This window comes from Ovis canadensis, chromosome X (genome assembly GCF_042477335.2).
Source record: "Ovis canadensis isolate MfBH-ARS-UI-01 breed Bighorn chromosome X, ARS-UI_OviCan_v2, whole genome shotgun sequence".
NCBI classification, from domain to species: Eukaryota; Metazoa; Chordata; class Mammalia; order Artiodactyla; family Bovidae; genus Ovis; species Ovis canadensis.
In genome coordinates, this window is record NC_091727.1 from 66,273,208 (window position 1) to 66,292,193 (window position 18,986).

The 18,986-nt window shown below is 44.5% G+C and overlaps 1 protein-coding gene across 2 annotated transcripts in view; it reads right to left on the bottom strand.

The window, feature by feature from the left end:
- The window catches only part of HDAC8 (histone deacetylase 8), a 262,891-nt gene that overhangs the window by 28,226 nt on the left and 215,679 nt on the right, over window positions 1-18,986 (bottom strand). For both annotated transcript variants that reach the window (XM_070291830.1, XM_070291829.1), the window contains one exon: window positions 4,082-4,187. In XM_070291830.1, the coding sequence (XP_070147931.1) occupies window positions 4,082-4,187 (106 nt within the window). The remainder of the gene's footprint in view (window positions 1-4,081; window positions 4,188-18,986) is intronic.

Sequence of the window (18,986 nt, forward strand, 5' to 3'; positions counted from 1 at the left end):
TGTCCATAAGATCTGCTCTTCCCTCTTATTGCCTCCTATTTTTTTCTCTCCTCCTCCTTACTTCCTGGTCCCATTTGTTTCCTTTTCTATCTCTGGCAAATGTAGGGTAGAGTCTGGGAACTCAGAGCAAGTGTAGAAACCTCCAGTTACAACTCCAACACATTCTCACATATGCACAACTCAATCTTTCCTGCCCTTCCCCCACCAGGTCCGGCCTGGACTGCAACATGAAGCTTTTGGCCCCCTAGGGACTTTTACTTGATTCAAATGTCATCAGGACCAGGGATTAGAAAACCTCTACCCCTGTTTCCCCATGCAGAGCTAGGCAGGCTCAAGGAGCTAGCTGCCTCTGGGGATTGATCACATCAGCAGTGTTTCAACTCTGGAAGGTTCTCTGTGAGCTAACTCCTCTGGAGTACGTCAACCAGAGAGGAAAGGCAAACAAGTTTGAGCACATGAAGATGGTTCAAGGGTGATTTTACAGTAGTGGTCATGATCTAGGTTGAATGATCCACGTTCTAACCTATACTTCCTTGTGAACAATCACACAAATCTTCAAGATTCACTGACATGAGAAGAACGATTTGTGGGAACAACACAATAGTTTTTCTCTGTATAAACCTAACAGCTTGAATAGACTCTCCATGGTTTTATTTTTGTCTTTTTTTCCTCTCTCAGAAAGTCTAATAGGGAGTAAAGACAGGATAAAGTGAGGTCCAAATTTGCCAGTCATCCTGTAGCATATGGAATTTATCACTATAAGATAAACCTCCTCAGGTTTGCTCTCCAATATAGGTTAAAAAAAATCCCATTTTTTTGTGCTTCTAAGGGATGTGGTGAGAAAGAGAGAAAACCCAAGCTCAAAGGCTAAATAAATTCAACCAGATATGCTGGTGAAACTCCTTCCCATAGAGTGGAATGTAGTCCATCCACTCCCTCATTGCCATCCACTTCCCCAAATAATCTTTGGCTCTGCCCCACCACCTTTGTTTTGAATGGGGGGAGGTGTGGAGGGGGAGAGGGAGAGACACTGGAAGAAGTGGCCAGCCTCACTGAGGTTTTATATCGAAGAACAGATGATAGTCTTTTACGCAGGTTCAGGAAAATCTTTCAGAATGCAGAAAATTCAGCAGCCTTTCCACACTGACCATTGTCATGGCAACGCACTATCTGATGGCAGCATGTCACCAGGCTGGAGGGGCATGGTCTCAGTATAGCAGGTTAGCCTGGCCATTTTTAACATTTGGGCTTCTTTCTAGCCTCTTCTTGTAGGTTTAACTTCATTTCTTTTCGGTTCTGGATTTATGTGCTCTGCTCATTTGCATGGCTAGAACACAAGACTTTGTCAATATGAAAGGGATGGCTAAATGGAAAAATCTGAAGATTCCTAGTAATCTATAGCCATTGTATTTCCTGTCTGCCCTCCCTGGCTCCTCCCCACCCACTCTTAGCCACTTCGTTTCTTTTCTTCTCCTCATCAGTTCTTTCCTATACACAGTATTACCTCCCCCACAACCCCCCCAACTATGACTCATCAACCAACCCCTGCATTCTCATCTTCTTTTTATTGTTTTTGTATTTTCACATAATTAATGTACAGTATCCTAGAATCTTAGGATTGGAAGGAACCTTAATGATAGCCTAGTACAATCACCCTCCTCCAAATGTAGGACTCCATCTACAATATGACAGCCAATCTTGTCTCTTGTCTCTGTAGGTCTCCAGTAATAGAGACCTCATTCCTTTCTGGGCAGTCTGTTTCACTTTGGATAGCTGTAATCATTGTAAAATTCTTTATCTCAAATGAAAATCTGCTTAATCTGCCTTGTAATAATATCTACCCATGGGTCCCAGCTCTGTGCCCTGTGACCACATAGACTCTGTCTATACCCTCTGCTCTGTGACAGCCTTTCAGAGATATGGGACAACATCTCCCTGAGTTTTCTTTTCTCCAAAATCCCAGATCTTCCTCCAACCAGACCTCTTGGAGCCTGGGCTCCAATCCTCTCCCCATCCTGACCTCCTGAAACATATGTTCCTATTTGTCTCAAGATCTTTTAAAGTAAGGTCAATACTGCATTAACATCTCTGGAGGCTACCTTGCCATGGTGACTCACACTGACTAAAATCCCTAACTCTTGCAGACAAAATCCTGTGAAGCCATGTTTTCCTATCTTGCTTGTGTCCAGTTGCTTTTGAAGACCCAATTCCTGGTCTATACATTAATTTCATGGTATTGCAATCAGAATATTGCTTTAACCTGTTAGGATATTTAAAAAAATCTTGACTTCCATGTAACTTGCATATCCTCTAAAATTTTCTGTTATTATTATTTTTTAACCAATCCTCAAACCAATCTTTCATCTCATTTTTTAAATGAGTATTTTTTTAAAAACATGTATACTTCTTTTGGGTTTCTTATCTTTCCTAATTCTCTTCCCTTTGAATTACCTTCCTTATGTCTTCTCTTGCTTTTCATTTCCATTTCCTCAATAGCACAAGGTCAGCACTCTCTGGAGATATGGGTACGTGTGCAGGAAAGCATGAGGGCATAAAGATATCTGCACATGTGGAGGTGTGAGCAAGTGGCTGCAGAGCCTTGTTTAGTTTCTGTTTCTATTGTTTGTCTCTGCTCTACCAGGATTTAGAGTCTGGATGAGGGGAAAATGTCAAGGTGAAAGGAAACGGGGTATGAGAATTTGGTCCAGGATCTGAGAGGGACAGGAGGAAACAAGGGTTGGGAGCATGTGTTAATCAAGTCTGCAGTGTAGTAAGAAAGGCTAGAGAAAGGCCAGGAAGAGAAGGATTTTAAAGGCCTTAAAGGTTCAAGGAGGGAGGAGGATTTGGTTAGGAAGTGAAGACTTTTGGTAGCCACTGAGACCAGAGGAAGGTGCCTTGAAACAACAGGATCAGGGAAAGGCTGAGGCTGTGTGATACCTGAGAGCTGATAAGCACTGCTATGAGCACATGAGTTTATGACTCATGAGCTTAGAAATCTTTCTCTCGTCAAAGGAGCCTCAGATGTGGAGTCAGTGGCTATGGACTAGGCTGTTGTCACAGACTGGGGCTGTACTAGATGACATGGCCTTAATATCACTTTCGGCAGAGATTCCCCAGGACAACGTGTTCCTCACACTAACGCTGACACAGAACGGGCTTCTCTTTTGTGCTGGATTCTATTCCAATGAGGGAATCAAAGTTAGGAGAACTGGTGCTATCTTGGTTGTTAGTTGAATAAACAGGAATTTCATTCTCCATTATGGGCAATGTGATACCTTTGGCCTTCTAACTCTACAAATAATTAGGACCCCCAAAATATGCACACGTACACACAAATTCAATTAAATAGGAATGTGGGTACCAAAACAACTTAAAAAAAATTATAGATGAAGTGAGTTTAGTTGTGAAACAGCAGTTGGGGTTGGGAGGGGGGTTTCTAATAACAGTGTCTCCAAACAGCTAGCAGACAGTGTGATCAAGTTGGGCAATAACCTGATGACTGTCATTTTCCCTCTGTCCAGAGGCCAGAATAATTGGAGGCCAACCTTAGGGAAAGGAAGAATAGGGAAGCAGCCACATCTCCAGTGCTCTAAGTGAGACTGGGGAACCCACTCCCAGGGCTTCAAAATCTTTGACTACTCACTATGGGCTTACAGTCACTCAAAGCTCTATTGGACCAATGAACCACATTGGAACAGAATGCCTGCGAGCCCTCCTGCCCCCATGTCCATCCCCAAATCTGAATTGACTTGACCTTCTCTTATCTTTGAGAGGGTTTTACTGTTGCCCTTTTCAAAGAGAGTTCTAGGGCACACTTTAGAACTGGCTTTCCACTGGAGGTGCTTAAAGCTGAAACTTTTGTCTCCCTGAAGGTGACATTAGTTGGCCAAATGACAATCCCAACCAGAGTGACCAGTTCAGAATTCCAACTACAAGCTCTTAGGCCAAGAAGAGGTTTCCCTTTCGAGTCAGTGTAAAGTCTAGCCACCAAATGACAAATGGTATTTGGGGAAGCCCCCACTGATGGGTCACCACAAGCTGGGTGGAATGAGGAGAGCTGGATTTGAAGGGTGGTACTCACCTTTGATGTAGTTGAGGATTTGCTGGACTCGGTGGGGCTCATTGCGGTCTGGCCGGCAGCTTGGCGTGATTTCCAGCACGTAATCAGGACCATATGCTGTGAAAAACTGTAAGGAAAGGGAAAGGCCAGAAAACAAACTAAACCACAGAAAACCTCCAAACCAAACCACAGACAATCAGAACAACAACAACCCACTGCTACCGACAAGGCAAGGAAGGCCCAGATGGGCAGGGCAGGAGGGTGCAGCAGGAAACTGGTCCCCTTGTTCAAACCTCCTGTGACAGTCCACTGCAAAATTCTTTCTTTGGCTTGGTGTTCAAGATCCTCTCTGCTCACATCTCAACTTTTCTCTCCAGCCTCAGCTCACTCACTCCCTCTCCCCTAGCCACACTGGCCGGCTCTGGGTTCTCCCAAATGAGACCATGCTTGGTCCCTCACCCTCTTGAGGATCTTTGGCATTGTTTTTTTCCTGGGGCCTGCAAAGTCCCTCCCCCATCCCCTGCTGCCTGTGAAAAACCTCTCCAACCTTCCAGGCACAGCTCAAATGTCACCTCCTTCACAAAGCTGTCCCTCATTCTACACAAGCCCCAGAGCATTCTGTTGATACATCCCTTATGGCCCTTGTTCAACAAATAGACAGTGCTTGCCTGCATATCACATACAGGTCACTGTGCTGGCTGCTGTAGGGGCTGTGAAGATGGACAAGGCCTCCTCTGGGGTCCTCTAGGTGCTCTTCAGTGTGTAGAGAGTTTTCAACAGTGACCTGATCTCCCTATACTGGATTATCAGCTCCTTAAAGGCAGGCAACACCTGTCTTAGTCACCTCCTTGGTCCTCACAGACCAAGGCCTGTTAGTTTTGGTTGCCTTGAATTCCCTGCAACAGGAATGTCAAATGAGCCTAGTTTTTCTATTTTTTCGGTAGTAGAGTTTGTTTTTAAATTCAGAGAATCAAAATAAAGGTTTTTGGTTTCTATTTCTAGCTCACTAGATGATTCCTTGTGACCTTTGGTAAGTCACAATATCTGATTCAGCTTCTCTATTAGGGGCTGCTTGGGGAAAAACACCCTATGACAAAGGGAATCATTCAATTGGGAGAAGTTTTTGAATGGGAAATATGCAAAGCTACTATTTCTGTTTAGTTTTTAACAGAAATAGTATTTGTACACACTTTCTGGAGAGAGAGCATATGGTCCTTAACATTATGTGCTTTCAATAGTGATATTGTTAGGCAGTAAGTAAGCCAGGGAAATTCAAATTCCCTGGAAAAAATGGTACAGAGGGCATGAAAACAAGGGATCTTAGCATGGGTCATGAATTTGATGTCATTCAAAGAGCCTTTTAAAAATAATCCAAGGTGATTGCCATTGCCATCAAATTATCCTTGTTAAGAGTCTGGATATATATCTGGCACCATGGGAGAGGCTGTGGAATAATCTCTAGGGATTCTAACAGCATCTTTGTGGAATCTATGGGAGTAATTTGATGGGAAGATGACTTTTGCACATCTATGACAGAAGACTCCTCATATCTAATTAAAAGAAAAGTGACCAAGACTGTGCCAATGATTATAATGCTTTTTCTTTTATTTATTTATTTATTATCTCTTAAAAAGGAGAGGAGTCTAGTTCCTTCCTGCTGAAGTTATTACTTGCTGATGTCTGAAGTCCCAAGTTCTGGAGATAGAAGATGCCTTGTGTAGAGATCGTCTTTACAGAAACTAACTCCCCCATTCTGATCAAAGAAACCTGAGAGGTTTGTATTTTTAGCCAAAGAGGGGCCCTGAGTCCAAACCTGAGAACCTCATGGGCTTGGCTCTTGAAGAGAAGGCTTCAAACAGGTGTAGCCCTCTCTCCTTAAGTGGCCTCTCCTACTCCAGAGGCTGTCAAGTAGTACACTCATTTCATGGGCAAGGACAGATGGGTTTAGAGAGAGCAATAGAAGAAAGGCAGCTCCACTGAAGAAGTCACTCTGAGACACCCAAACTCCTGGCATCAAATGCTATCAAAATCAGAGGCAAGGGGCCTCGCTGAGGTCTAGGAGAAGGGAATGTTCTGCATCCATCTACAAAGATAACACTGCTGATCCTCTGTCAGCAAGGCGTGTCGTGAGCTATCTGTTTTGCGCTGAGTGTCTGGAACAACATGTCCTCCTTGTGAAGACCTGCTGCATGCTCAGGCCGCTCTCCAGCTTTAGCCCCCTCTTGGGCTGAGAGCACATGGTGGCAAGACGGTCAGCTGGGGCCAGAGCTGACTGGCACATGCTGGAGCTCAGCTTGACTGGGATCGAGGCTCCTGTCCTGGCTGGCTGAGCATCCGGCTTGAACTAACCCATAAATAACCCATTCTTTGCTGAAGAAGTCTGGCTGCAGGTAAGCCTGGGTTCCTAAACATCTCCCCACCTTTGCCAATCAAATATTATTCCTAGGTACTACTTATTACACTATTCTTAGGCTCGGGAACATAGATGATATAAGAAAGTCCCTGCTTTGTGATCTGGTTCCACATGGCAGCCTTGAGCAGCTTTGCTTGGAGCTGAGGGAAGAGACAGGCACGAGGAAGGCAGAGGCTGTATCAAAGGCAAAGGTGGTGCCCTCTTTCCCTCTCTGGCTCTCTCACGGTATTTCTGTTTCTGTGTTTTATTATGTTTTTAGTTTTGTGCTCGTTAACTCTTTTCTATGGGACCATGAACTCTGCAAAGGCAGAAACTTATGTCACATTCTCTTCGTAGAGCCTGTAGAGGTGAACTCAAGGTTCTCCTTCAATCTTTACTTTAAAATTATGCTGAATTACGCTAATTCACAAAAGGTTTAGCTGAATTCAGTTAATTCTGTGGAATAATGCAAAGAGCCAATTGATGGCATGAACAGTTTTCTCAGCTCTCGAGGCAGCATGATGAGGCGGCAAGAGCCCTGACCATAGTCAGGCAGAGCTGGAGTTTCCATACTTGGATTGAGCTGTGTGCCTCGGGCAAGCTGCTTCTCTCATTGCTACCAGAAGAATGATAAATGCTGACCCAACTGGGTTGTTAGGAATCACAGAGATAATATACATTAAAGGGCCGACCACAGAGGCCAGCCTAGCACATGGTAGGATGTCAGTACATGTGAATTCTCTTTTCTTGGGGCAAGAAGCCATTGCCTAACTCGTGCCTCACCAGGACCCCGGGGGATGTTGGGCCAAGCACTGGGACCTTCCCCACCCCCAGATGCAGAAAGAAGAGCCTGTTCCTCCTGCCAGACAAAAGTCCAGAAGCACCAGTGGTTTCCCACTTACTTAAACCATGAGATCCGCCAAGGGCCAGTAGAGAAACTGACTTCTTTCACAGTTTCCTGCCTTCTGCTCCCACCACTTGTTACTGGCGAGGTGGAAAGGAAATCTGATCACACAAAGCGAAGATGTTGGGATGGAGGGATTTGGCCTGCACTAGAAATAGTTCAAGGCCCCACCCTGAAACTGCCCTCCAGTGTTGAAGAGAAAAGGAAATGGGCAAGTGGCAATGCCATTCCCAGACAGGTGGAGTAGGGCATGAAAGAGGCCAGCCGGCCAGCAAGTGCAAATGTAGGCTTTGATCTCAGCAAAGAAGGAGGGAGGTGCTAACCTTCTCCCACTCCTTCCCCCTTTCCCTCAGTGCTCCTTTTGCTTTCTGGGTTTCATTTCTGCATGTTTGAGGGGAACATGGTAGTGGGAAGGAGACAAACGGAAAGGATGAGGTGGGGCTGAAGAATGGGAGTGGAAGGGAATGGTACTTGAGGGAAGTCAATTTCATCTTGACCCAAGAGTCAATGAATAAAAAAAAAAGGAAATAGTTTAGTCTTGTTCAGTTTAGCCCAGCTCAAAGTGCCTTTCTCGCTCACCCCCCTCCAGCTCTTGCTTATACAATGCAAATAACATACACTTAGATACCTGGTCAAGAAGATATTCAGAAGAAGCCTTAAGGTTGTTGTTATTCCTTCATAATCCTATGTGGTCACAGGAAACCAAACCACAAACCTGGAACAGTCAGTCCTCTTATCCTTCCTTCAACATTTATTACATATCTACTATGTGCCTCACTAGGTTAGTCACTGGGATGCAAAGATAGTAAGATATGTTTAGTAGGAAGGGATATTATAGAAAAGTGTGATGAGAGGTATAACTAAAGATATAAGTAATAACAGTTAATATTTTTGTCTTTTAAAAAATTGAAGTATATAGTTGATTTATAATATATATATATTTCAGATTCTTTTCCCCTATAGATTATTACAAGATATTGAGTATAGTTTCCTGTCCTATACAGTAGATCATTGTTGGTTATCTTTTTTATATACAGTAGTGTGTATATGTTAATCCCATCGGTAATAGTTAATATTGGTTAAAGGCTTCTTATGTGTCAGGCACTTAAAGTGTCTCCACACTTTTTATGGACTGACAATTCTCAAACCTATGAGGATCTTAAGCACAGGATTGTCAGATAATTTGAAGAGGTCACACAGCTACCATGTGCAGTGTGAGATTTGAATCCAGGTCATTCTGGAGATCAGCACTAAGTGAAAGTGAAGTCGCTCAGTCGTGCCCGACTCTTAGCGACCCCATGGACTGCAGCCTACCAGGCTCCTCTGTCCATGGGATTTTCCAGGCAATAGTACTGGAGTGGATTGCCATTTCCTTCCTCAGTCATGTCTGACTCTTTGAAACCCCATGGACTGAAACTCACCAGGCTCCTTTGTTCATGGAATTCTCCAGGCAAGAATACTGAAGTGGATAGCCATGACCTTCTCCAGGGGATCTTCTGACCCAGGGATTGAAGCTGGTTCCTTGCATTGCAGGCAGATTCTTTCCCATTTGAGCTACCAGGGAAGCCCTTCTAAACTACTCCAGAGGAAGTGACTGTGTCAGGGGATCTGTAAAAGGGGCCTGGTGGGTGGGAGGGAGGCAATTCCAAGAGAGCCTGGGCAAGGGCAGGGAGTGTGGAATGGAATAGCACATTATAGGCACTGAAATTAATATGATGGGGCTCGAGAATAGGGTATAAGGACAATGAGGACACGAGATTGGGGAGGCAGGATGAGTTTTATGGTAGATACTGCCTGCTCCCCACCCTAAGGCATTTGGTCTGATCCCAGACTAGAAGGTAACAAGGGCAGAACACTATTTTGCTTTCCACTGTCATTATGCCTAGGAGGTGGCAAGTAACTATTTGTGGCGTAGGTGAATGGAAACTGGAGGGAGCTTGGAAATGAGAGGATGAACAGATAAGCTGTGCACTTTAGAGGACTCAATGGCTACAGTGTAGAGAATGGAATGGAATTTGAGGGGAGGAATGCAAGTAGGGAGACCAGTGAGAAGTTTGGTGCTAGAGCCAAGATAAGTGGTAACAGGGCCTGAGCCAGAACAGTTGTGGGAAAACAGAGAGATTGAAAAACTCTTTATGTTATCTTTTATAACATAAATAGGACTAAACAATGAGTTGGACATGTGAAGTAAGGAGAAAGAGAAAGTCAAGGATTTCCTACTGTGTAGGAAGTATAGTAATGGATTGAGGAATACAGGCAGAGGACAAGGGTTCATGGTGGGGTGTAGGTGTGAGGGGGGCTCACTGGGGAGCACGATGAGGTGCTCCCTCAGAATGATGATGATTTAGTGTCTGGAATTTAGGCAACAGGTTAGGCCTAAGATATAGGATATGTGTATAGATTTGGAAGTTATCAATGACATAAAGGAATTGAATGGGAACTGCCAAGGAATTGTCTTAGCTGAAAGGGGAGGCTTATTACAGAGTAAGAGAAGAGAGGCAAGGAAAGAATCATGGGGAAGAGCTAACACTTCAGAAGTGGACAGGGAGAGGAAACAGTTCTGGTGACAATTTGAGATGTTGCAGAGAGGTGAATAAAAGGAGGGTGGTCTTTTGATTTGTCTACGGGAAGGAGATCTTCACTGTAGCAAAGTCAGTGCAGGGTGTGGATAAGGCCTGACTGGAGGGGGCTGAAGAGTTGGTGGGAAGAACTGGAGATAACAATGATGGGTAAGAATACACACATTCTCATTTCTTAGGAGTTTGGTACAGGGGTGGGACTGGAGGAGGGAGGTATTTTAAGAGGGGAGGGTTTTAAGTATATTTGTAGGCTGAGGGGAAGCGCCCATACGATGGGAGTCAGAGACACCCTGACAGGGATTTTGAGTTATTTACATCCATCTTTCCAGCTCCTTAGTCAGAGTGCCACAAGGGAAGAGTACTGTTGTATTCATACTTATATTACCTACAGCTCTTAGCATAGGGCCTGGAAAATAACTGGAACTCAGTTCCTGTTTGTTGAAGGAATGAAATAAAATGTGCTTAGGATTCTGAAGACATTCAAGTCCAGCAGGGAGAATCAGAGTCCTGAAGGATGGGTGACTGCAAATAGGCAGGGGTGGGGCGGGGTGGAGGGTAGGTAGTAGAAGCAGGACAAGTCTGGGGAGTTGGCTAACGTCGTGGAAGGAGAGAGAGCGTGGGGAGCCTTCAGCCTGAGGCTGAGAGACAGGACTTGGTGTGACAGGTGCATCAGGACTGGAGCTGTGCCTTAGGACACCCAGGAGTAGTATGTGAAGCGGTGGGTGGCCAGTGTGGAGGTCACTGCCATAGTTCAAGGGGGAGACAGCAAGGGCTTGAGAAAGAGTTATTGCTGCGGTGACAGGGAAGATAGAAAAGCGGCATTGTGAAGGCAGACTTCTGAGGACTTTGGTAACTGATTGGCTGTGGAGGAAAGAGCAGGGGAGAAGTCAAAGTTGATTCCTAGATTTTGAGTCTGGGCAAGTGGGAGGATCAGTACCCCTGACAGATCTGGGGTAAAGTGGCAGGCAGAGCCAGCCTGGCTCAGGGAAGTGGATGGGCTTGGGTTTGGTGGGCTTGAGATGACAGTAGGATATACGGCTCACTGTGTCTAGCAGACAGCTGGAGAGGTGATGATGGTGTGCGGAAGTGAGGTCATGGCTAAGCGCTAAGGCAGTAAGGGGGTAAAAAGAGCCAGTGACTAGGCAGAAAAACCAGAGAAGAAGAAAGAGAATGGTAAGGTAAAATCTCTTAGCGCCTTAGGGATGAATTTCAGCACAAGGAAGATGCCTAAAGGAATACATTTGCCACACCAGCTACAGACTAAATAGACTAATAGGCTAAACTGGCATCCATCTCTCCTGGTTAATACAAAAAAGCCAGCCCCCTTTTTATAATACTACAAAACGCTGGCAAAAATTTTATTGCTAACTCAAGGTTGACCTTTTCCTATAAATTAGGCTTGATCCTATTAGGGTAAGCCCATGGTTGATGCTAATCTCTCTTTATAGACCACTGAGGCTTTGCTCTTTCATCAGCTGGGGAATTTGTGCTGGTAACTGTGATGTTCGACCAGGAAGAGCATTTCCTATCCTTACTTACCCTGGGAAAAGAACTCATCACAACCAGAATGATAGAGCATCATCACTTTTAACTGTAACATGGTCTTGTAAGACGCTTCTCAACTTTTCCTATGTCACCAATTACTCCATCAAAGAACCTGGCACCAACCATGATGGAAACAAAAAAAAAGCTCTTTTTTTCCCCAGAAAAACGTTTCTGTTTACAGTAAATTCAGTTATTATATATATCATTTATGGTACATTTTAAGAACACAAAATTGCAGTGGTATTATTGGGAGTAAATTTTATTGCCATGGCTTTACAACACAAACAAAAATAATAAACCCATTAGTTGTTGGACTGAACTGGCAGGAAGCAGCATGTCAAAGGCAATTGCTTGTAGGCAGGGGAATGGGGAATTAGGAGTGTACAGAGCACAACTGAGGGGTCAGACACGATGTGATATGTGGAGTCTGCATGAGGATGGAAAACCAGTGCCCCATCTAGACTACATCGGTGTCCCACCTGTGGAGCTCATCTCACAACCTGAACAAGGTCTCTACTTAAGAACTGCTTCATGGTGAGGCTCATACACCAGTACCAAGAACTGTTTGAATGAATAACTGGATGAATGAGTAAGGCACTGAAATAGTTTTATTATCAAGACGTTTTAATGGTATTTTAACTATTCATATAAAAAAGTTTATTAAGCAAAATAATCAGGTAAACCTGGGAACTGTTAGCTTATGTGAGCACTGATTATATTTAAACAAAGAATATGCCAAGTATTAAATAGTATTATTCCATTAGCTAAAGTACTTAGAGAGGCTTCATGAACATACACATGTATATAGCCCTTTAGTGTATTGTGTATTCATTAACATTCCTATGTTAGTTAGCCCACAGTAGTGTGTGTGTGTGTGTGTGTGTGTGTGTGCACACATGCACACATATTCTATTAGGTGCTGAGAATTATTCTAGGTCCTTGGAGGGGAGGTTGAGTATAAAAAAAGAATAAGGTCTGGTGACTGCTCTCAAGGAGATTAAAACCTAAATAGAGAGAGAAAGATAATTACAGGGAGGGCAGAGGAATAAATCCAAGCCTAACTGTGTGGTATTGGCTAGAGTACAGTAAAATGTCCTCACACGTGTGGGGCGCTGGACAACTGAGATGACTTGTCCAAGATCACTGCGTTAAAGTAAGAGATGTGAACCTGAACCCATGGCTTCAGACTTTCAGTCCAGTGGGTTTTCCATTGCATCATGAAGCAAAAAGCACAGTAGTTAAAGAATGATTTCTGGAGTCATAGGGGACAAGCCCTAAATCTCTTCTCCACCATTTACTAGCTGTGTGACCTTAGGCAAGTTACTTAATTGCTCTGTTCCCTGGTTTTCTTTGTAAAATAGGGATAAAAAGAATGTACCCAAGAGTTGTTGTAACAGTAAGTTACTCCATGTAAAGCACATAGAACTGACTCATTGGAAAAGACCCTGATGCTGGGAAAGATTGAAGGCAGGAGGAGAAAGGGACGACAGAGGATGAGATGGTTGGATGGCATCACTGACTCTATGGACATGAGTTTGAGCAAGCTGAGGGAGTTGGTGATGGACAAGGAAGGCTGGCGTGCTGCAGTCCACAGGGTCACAAAGAGTCGGACGCGGCTGAGCGCTGAACTGAACTGAAAGCACATAGAAAAGTGCCTGGAGCAAAGTAGGTGCTCAGTAAATGTTTATCATTGAATGCTAGATATTACTATTTACTGTGCTTTACCAACTGTACAAAGAAACAGGAATTCTACATATAATGGACAGCAGCAAAACAGAATTTCTTTACTAATGTCCATTCAGACCGAATGAGGGTGAACTTGTGAAGACCTTACCCTGTAGTCCAAAACTCAGAAGCTATAAAGAGGGTAGAGAGATCAAGAAGAAGAGGATCCAAATGAATGAGACTAAGAAAAATGGAAGAGATGAGAAGAGAATGAGAACTTGGAAGTGGTAGGAAAGAGGCAAGGGGACAGAAGTGACAGAAAGGAGAGGAGATAAAAATGTGTGTGTGGGCTAAATTGTCAAGGAAGGCAAAGAGGTACAGAGGAGGCGGCAGAGGAGACAAGGGCAGGGTGGCGGCCACTTCCCTAGGGGACCTCCCTGCAGGCCAAGGACACTTCAGGGTGTGGTTTCCAGGGGTTTGGGGGAAGGGCCCTGGCCAAGACTAATACCTTTCCCACATTACAGTAGATCCTCAAAGTTCCACTACTAGAGAGAATTCCTCCTTCATAAACATATGCAGGGCCAACTCTGGTTATACCATATGTCTCTGTTAATCAAATGAATATTTTGGAAACAAGCCTACACATGAAGCTTTTTTACATCAATTTTTCCTTCAGCCAAGGGTGGGATGGAAGAAGTGAGAGTATAGGGATATTGATTTACCTGGCTTACTGTTGGACAAGTGCTAAGATGACTGTAAGGAAATGGATTCTACTGGAGGATTGTAAATGCTGCCTTAGCTTGATCTTTACCCTACTCCAAGCAACTGCCCTCTCTGTTCCTTCACTGCTAAACTTCTTAAGATCTTTTTTCTTCACCATCTTGACCTCTTCATTTCTTAGACACTTCAATGCACTTCTTCTCCACACCTCCACTGAAGAGTTTTCTAGAAGGATGGAAGAGATTTTAGCTTGTTGGCAACTCTGATTGATTGACAGGAGCTACTCGGGGTACTGTGTTGAGAAGGATTTTGAGGCTATATCTAGGTTCAGCAGGAAAATGTGCCCAAACAAGTTCGTCATATAATCCATGGGAATACCTGGTAGGCAGGATGGGGGCTGGAGGGATGTAGTCTTATGTAGCCAATATTTGCTAGTCCTGCCCTAGGACACTTAGGGGCTTCCCAGGGGTGCCCCTGGACACTTAGGGGCTTCACAGGTGGCACTAGTGGTAAAGAACCTGCCTGCCAGTGGAGGAGACTAAGAGACTTGGGTTCAATCCCTGGGTTTGAAAGATCCCCTGGAGGAGGGCATGGCAACCCACTCCAGTATTCTTGCCTGGGAAATTCCATGGATGGGGAGCCTGGTGGCCTACAGTTCATAGGGTTACAAAGAGGTGGAAGTGACTGAAGCGACTTAGCACACATGCCTTAGGACACTAAGCTGTTTAGTCGCTCAGTTGTGTCCCACCCTTTGTGACCTGCTGGACTGTAGCCTGCCAGACCCCTCTGTCCATGGGATTTCCCAGACAAGAAAACCGGAGTGGGTTGCCATGCCCTTCTCCAGGGAATCTTCCCGACCCAAGGATCAAACCCATGTCTCTTAGTTTCCTCCAATGGCAGGCAGATTCTCTACCATTGAGCCATCAGAGAAGCTCCTGACTAAGAGTGATCCCCTAATTACCTAACCTAATGTCTTCTTTTCAGTGATCAGCCACTTTATTTGATCTCTCTCTAGTACCTGTCATCAACCAGTCTCATCTACGGTGATATCTTCTCTCTCATCACCACTCTTCTCTTTGTTCCTTGTCAGTTTCCTTCCCTGGATTGTCTTCCTTCACCTGTCTCATAAATGTAGGTGTACTGTCAGCTCATTTCTCCCTCTCTGAAAGAATTTACACTCTCTGCTGTGGTTTTAGTCACTTTTGTGCAGAGATCCTACATTTCTAGGTTCACTGTTTATCCTTGGCCATTGATGAGTTTATAATTGTCTGTTGGACATTTCTACCTGAAAAACTTGAATTCTTGGTTCTGGATGCTTACTGTGTTCCAAGTTGAGCTAATTCAGTATGTACTTCCAAAGAGAATGTTCATTTTCTCTTTTTCTTCACTTAGCATCATAGGTGAGACCTATTATACAATAAGCTCTTCAGCAAACATGTGAAGTTATGACCCTAAATGGGTCACTATGCTTATGTTTTGTTAGATGCGCTGGATTCTGTGCTTTCAAAATACCCAAAATGATATGGGATAAGGGGATAGAGATTAGGGAATCTCTATCTCTGGGAGATATTCCCAATGTTTGATGAACAATGATTTTTCTTCTTTGCCACTTGTCAGATGAAGAAAAGCATATCTTGCCAGCTGCAAGAAGATAGAGAGAGGCGTAGGGTACTCTCAGGACTGGCATTAACTCTAAGGGGACAGCCAAATAGCACACAATATGCTTAAAGTGTTGTTTGAAAACACTTACTAGTTATCTGCTGGGGCAAGATGCTGGGTGGGAGGTGCTAGGGAAATAATGATGAAGCAGATCATCCCTGGCCTTGAGGAGCCTACAGTCTTATACAAAAGGTGGAGAGGTGCAGGAAGAACTATGATGAGATGAACATTATAGGTGAGTCATTTCTCTGGAGTTACAGGAACTCAAGTGGGAATTCTTAATTCTGAGTGTGGGGGCTGGGTGGTGATGGGAAGCAACTGAACTGGCCTTGAAGAATGAATAAGATTTAAATAGGAAGGGAGAGAAGATAAGAGAGGCAGAAAGAGCAGAATGAAGACAAAGAAGACATATTCTAAACAAGTCATCAAAAATTAATTTATGAGAAAGAACAGAGTACAGGGTCATAACCAGCACCAGCACAGCTTTGTAAGCAACTTTCTTGTCTTCTCTGAATAGTGCATCCTTCTTTTGTGATGGACATTGTTAGGTTGATGGGCTTGGCAGAGGCAGAGGAAAAGTCAAGGATGGACTTGATATTCTGTAACAGTAGGATTTCTCTCTAATATAGCCATCACGGTGGTTACGTGGGAACAAATCAGAGTTGAACTTGCTTGCTGTGTGCTCTGCTGTGCTTAGTCGCTCAGCTTAGATCCTATTGATTCATTTGGTTCCCTCATTCACTTGATACCAATGTCTCCCAAGGACTCCTGTGCACCAGGTTCTGGGGGTGAAGTGATAACTGAGACTCAGACCCTGCCCTCAAGGAGTGGATGGGGAGGCAGATGTGCAAACAAGTAGTCCTAATGCTCTGTGGTAAGTGCTGTAGTAGGCATGTGGGCAAGAGCTCCTGGAGTCCAGAGGGAAGATAAAGCAAAGCTTTGCTCTCTGAGTCAGCCTCTAACTGATTTCCCTCTTTCCCCTCCCTCCCTGAGTTTTCCATCCAAAATTCAGATCTGATCACGTTGTCCCCTCTACTTAAAAACCATGGTTGGCTCCCCACTGACTGCAGTACCCAGTTCAAACTCTCAAGCAGGACACACAAAGGTCTTCACAGTCCGGCCTAGCTGACTCCTCCTGTCTTATCTCACATCACGGGCCAGGCTCTGCCCCCTACATTGTAGCCACATTGCACTGGAACATCTCTCCCTGCTCCTCTTTATCTAGTCAACCCTTCTGCTTCCCTTGTGCCTCTGCTAAATGTTGCTTCTCAGCTACGCTGGCCTCAACTCCCCCTGATGGAGTAAGTTCCTCCTCTGCGTTCCCACAGCTCACTGTTAGGTGTCTATTCTAGCATTTATCACATTATAGCATAATTGTTTGTCTATGTGTCCATCTCCCCCACCAGGCCATGGTCTCCTCAAGGTTGGGAACTGGCGTTATTTTTTTCCTTAGCCTTAAGATTTGGTTTGGGCCTGGCACATAGTAGGTGCTGCACCCATCTTGGCTGAGTGAATGAATGACTCTGGCATGGGACCACTTGGGCCTCATTACTGTCAGCAGCTAGTGTTACTTGAGAGATGCATAAAAAAATGAAGGGCAGCCAGAGTAGCTGAAAAACAGGCAGCTCTAGTCACATCATGAAAAAACAAAACTGGAGATGGTGGAGACGATGTTCCCACTCAGGCTTTAACAAATGACTCTCCCTTCTGAGCAGCCCCTTTTTGTCTGCTTTCCCGTTCACTTTCCAAAACCCAGTCACTGAAATGATTCTAATTATTCATGGTCGGTAGCATATCCAGGAAACATTTAGTTTATAAGCAATTAAAGTACGCTAAAATAGATTTATGCAGGTTGAACCTGATCCTGCTGGTAAGAAGGGAGTAAATGACTTACATCTTAGAGGGGTATTTGCTTCCTGAGGTTACTCTTTATTACTTTTTATCTATTGTACTCTCTTGGTGCTAACATGACAAACATCTGGAGGTCCTTCTTAAGGCGAGTGTGCAGTGAACAGTGCAGCGAGCATGTAGACAGTGTGAGTGACCACGGGCAGCTGTCCTGTAAATGTGGGAGCACTACCTCTGCCCACATTCCCCCTGCAACCCCTACCATGTTGGTGGTGGGGGGATGGCTCAGCAGCAGGAGCTTGGAGTAGTAGGAAAGCTCCCGACACCATGATCATGACTAGAGGCTTGCTTTCCAATAACATTAGAACCACTTGGAATCATTTAACTCCTCAAGGTTCAATCTCCAAGTTGGTAAAATAGGGACACAGACCTCCACCCTCCCAACTTTGAAGGACTGTTTATGAAGATCAATGGAAGAAATGTTGTGAAAAGCTCTAGAGGCTAGATAAATGGGGTAGGGGCATTTTCATTACAAAAATTCTAACCTGTGGGCCCCTCAATGCTTTAGAAATGGTTAATGCTTGTCAGCGGATTAGTAATGCTGTACCAAGGCAAGTACACTAATAGTTTACTTGAGAGTCCACACAAGAACAATTCATTACCTTGCCTTGCTCAAACCAAGTGTTTTAATGTCCCTCTACTGAAGACAACAGTCAGCAGCTAAGCAAACAGGCCATTTGGTTGAGAACAGACACAGGGCAGCAGAGGCCTAGCACACGGAATTCATGCATCTCCAGGGATTTTGTGCCATCGCTGTCCATGGCAAGTGGGCTCTGCTTCCTTGGGATTGACTCTAGGGGAAAAAAATGCCTCCTTTTTCTGCTCCAAGAAACCTAGAACACATACCTAAACCATTCAGCGGGTCAATGTGATTGGTGCGAAATTTAGAATAAACAAACTGAAATGGCATATTTCAGCACCAGCTTTTGAGTTAAGTAGAGAGAGACTGCAGAAAGGCCAAGAGGCTGGCCCCAAAGTGACGAGGGGGTGGGGGGGGAGCAAATGCCATGGGAAATCAGTACACTGGAGTGATAGTTTACCTGGAAGTCTAAGTCTAAATTATTAAGCCTCTGAGATACTTTAATGGAAAGTTATGTAGCTTACATCTGCAAAAGGGTCCTGGGTTCCTTCACGCTCTGTCACACCTCCTGGCCTTTCTGCTTACCATTCCTTATGCAAAGAATTTTCACCCAGCCCTCCCTTCTCAGCCGAGACCATTCTTACTCATCTTTCAAGACCTAGCTCCATTGTAACCTCTTTGAAGTTTTTGCTGACTCCCCCAAAGCGAGATCCTTGCTCCCTCATCTGTACCTTCACAAGGTCTTTTATAGCCCTAAGTCCCACTCTGACATATTTGTTTACATAACTGTCTTCCCCATTCAGCCAGGAGTGTAGCTCTCAGGAGCAAGAACCAGATGGTAGCTTTACTTAGCACAGAGCAAGCACAAAGATGGGTCTCACTCAAGGCCAGCTGAATGAATGAGCATTTGGGCATACGTGCGCCAGCCTCATTCATCAGGTCTGCACAAGACCCAGAGGGAAGGCTCATTAGGC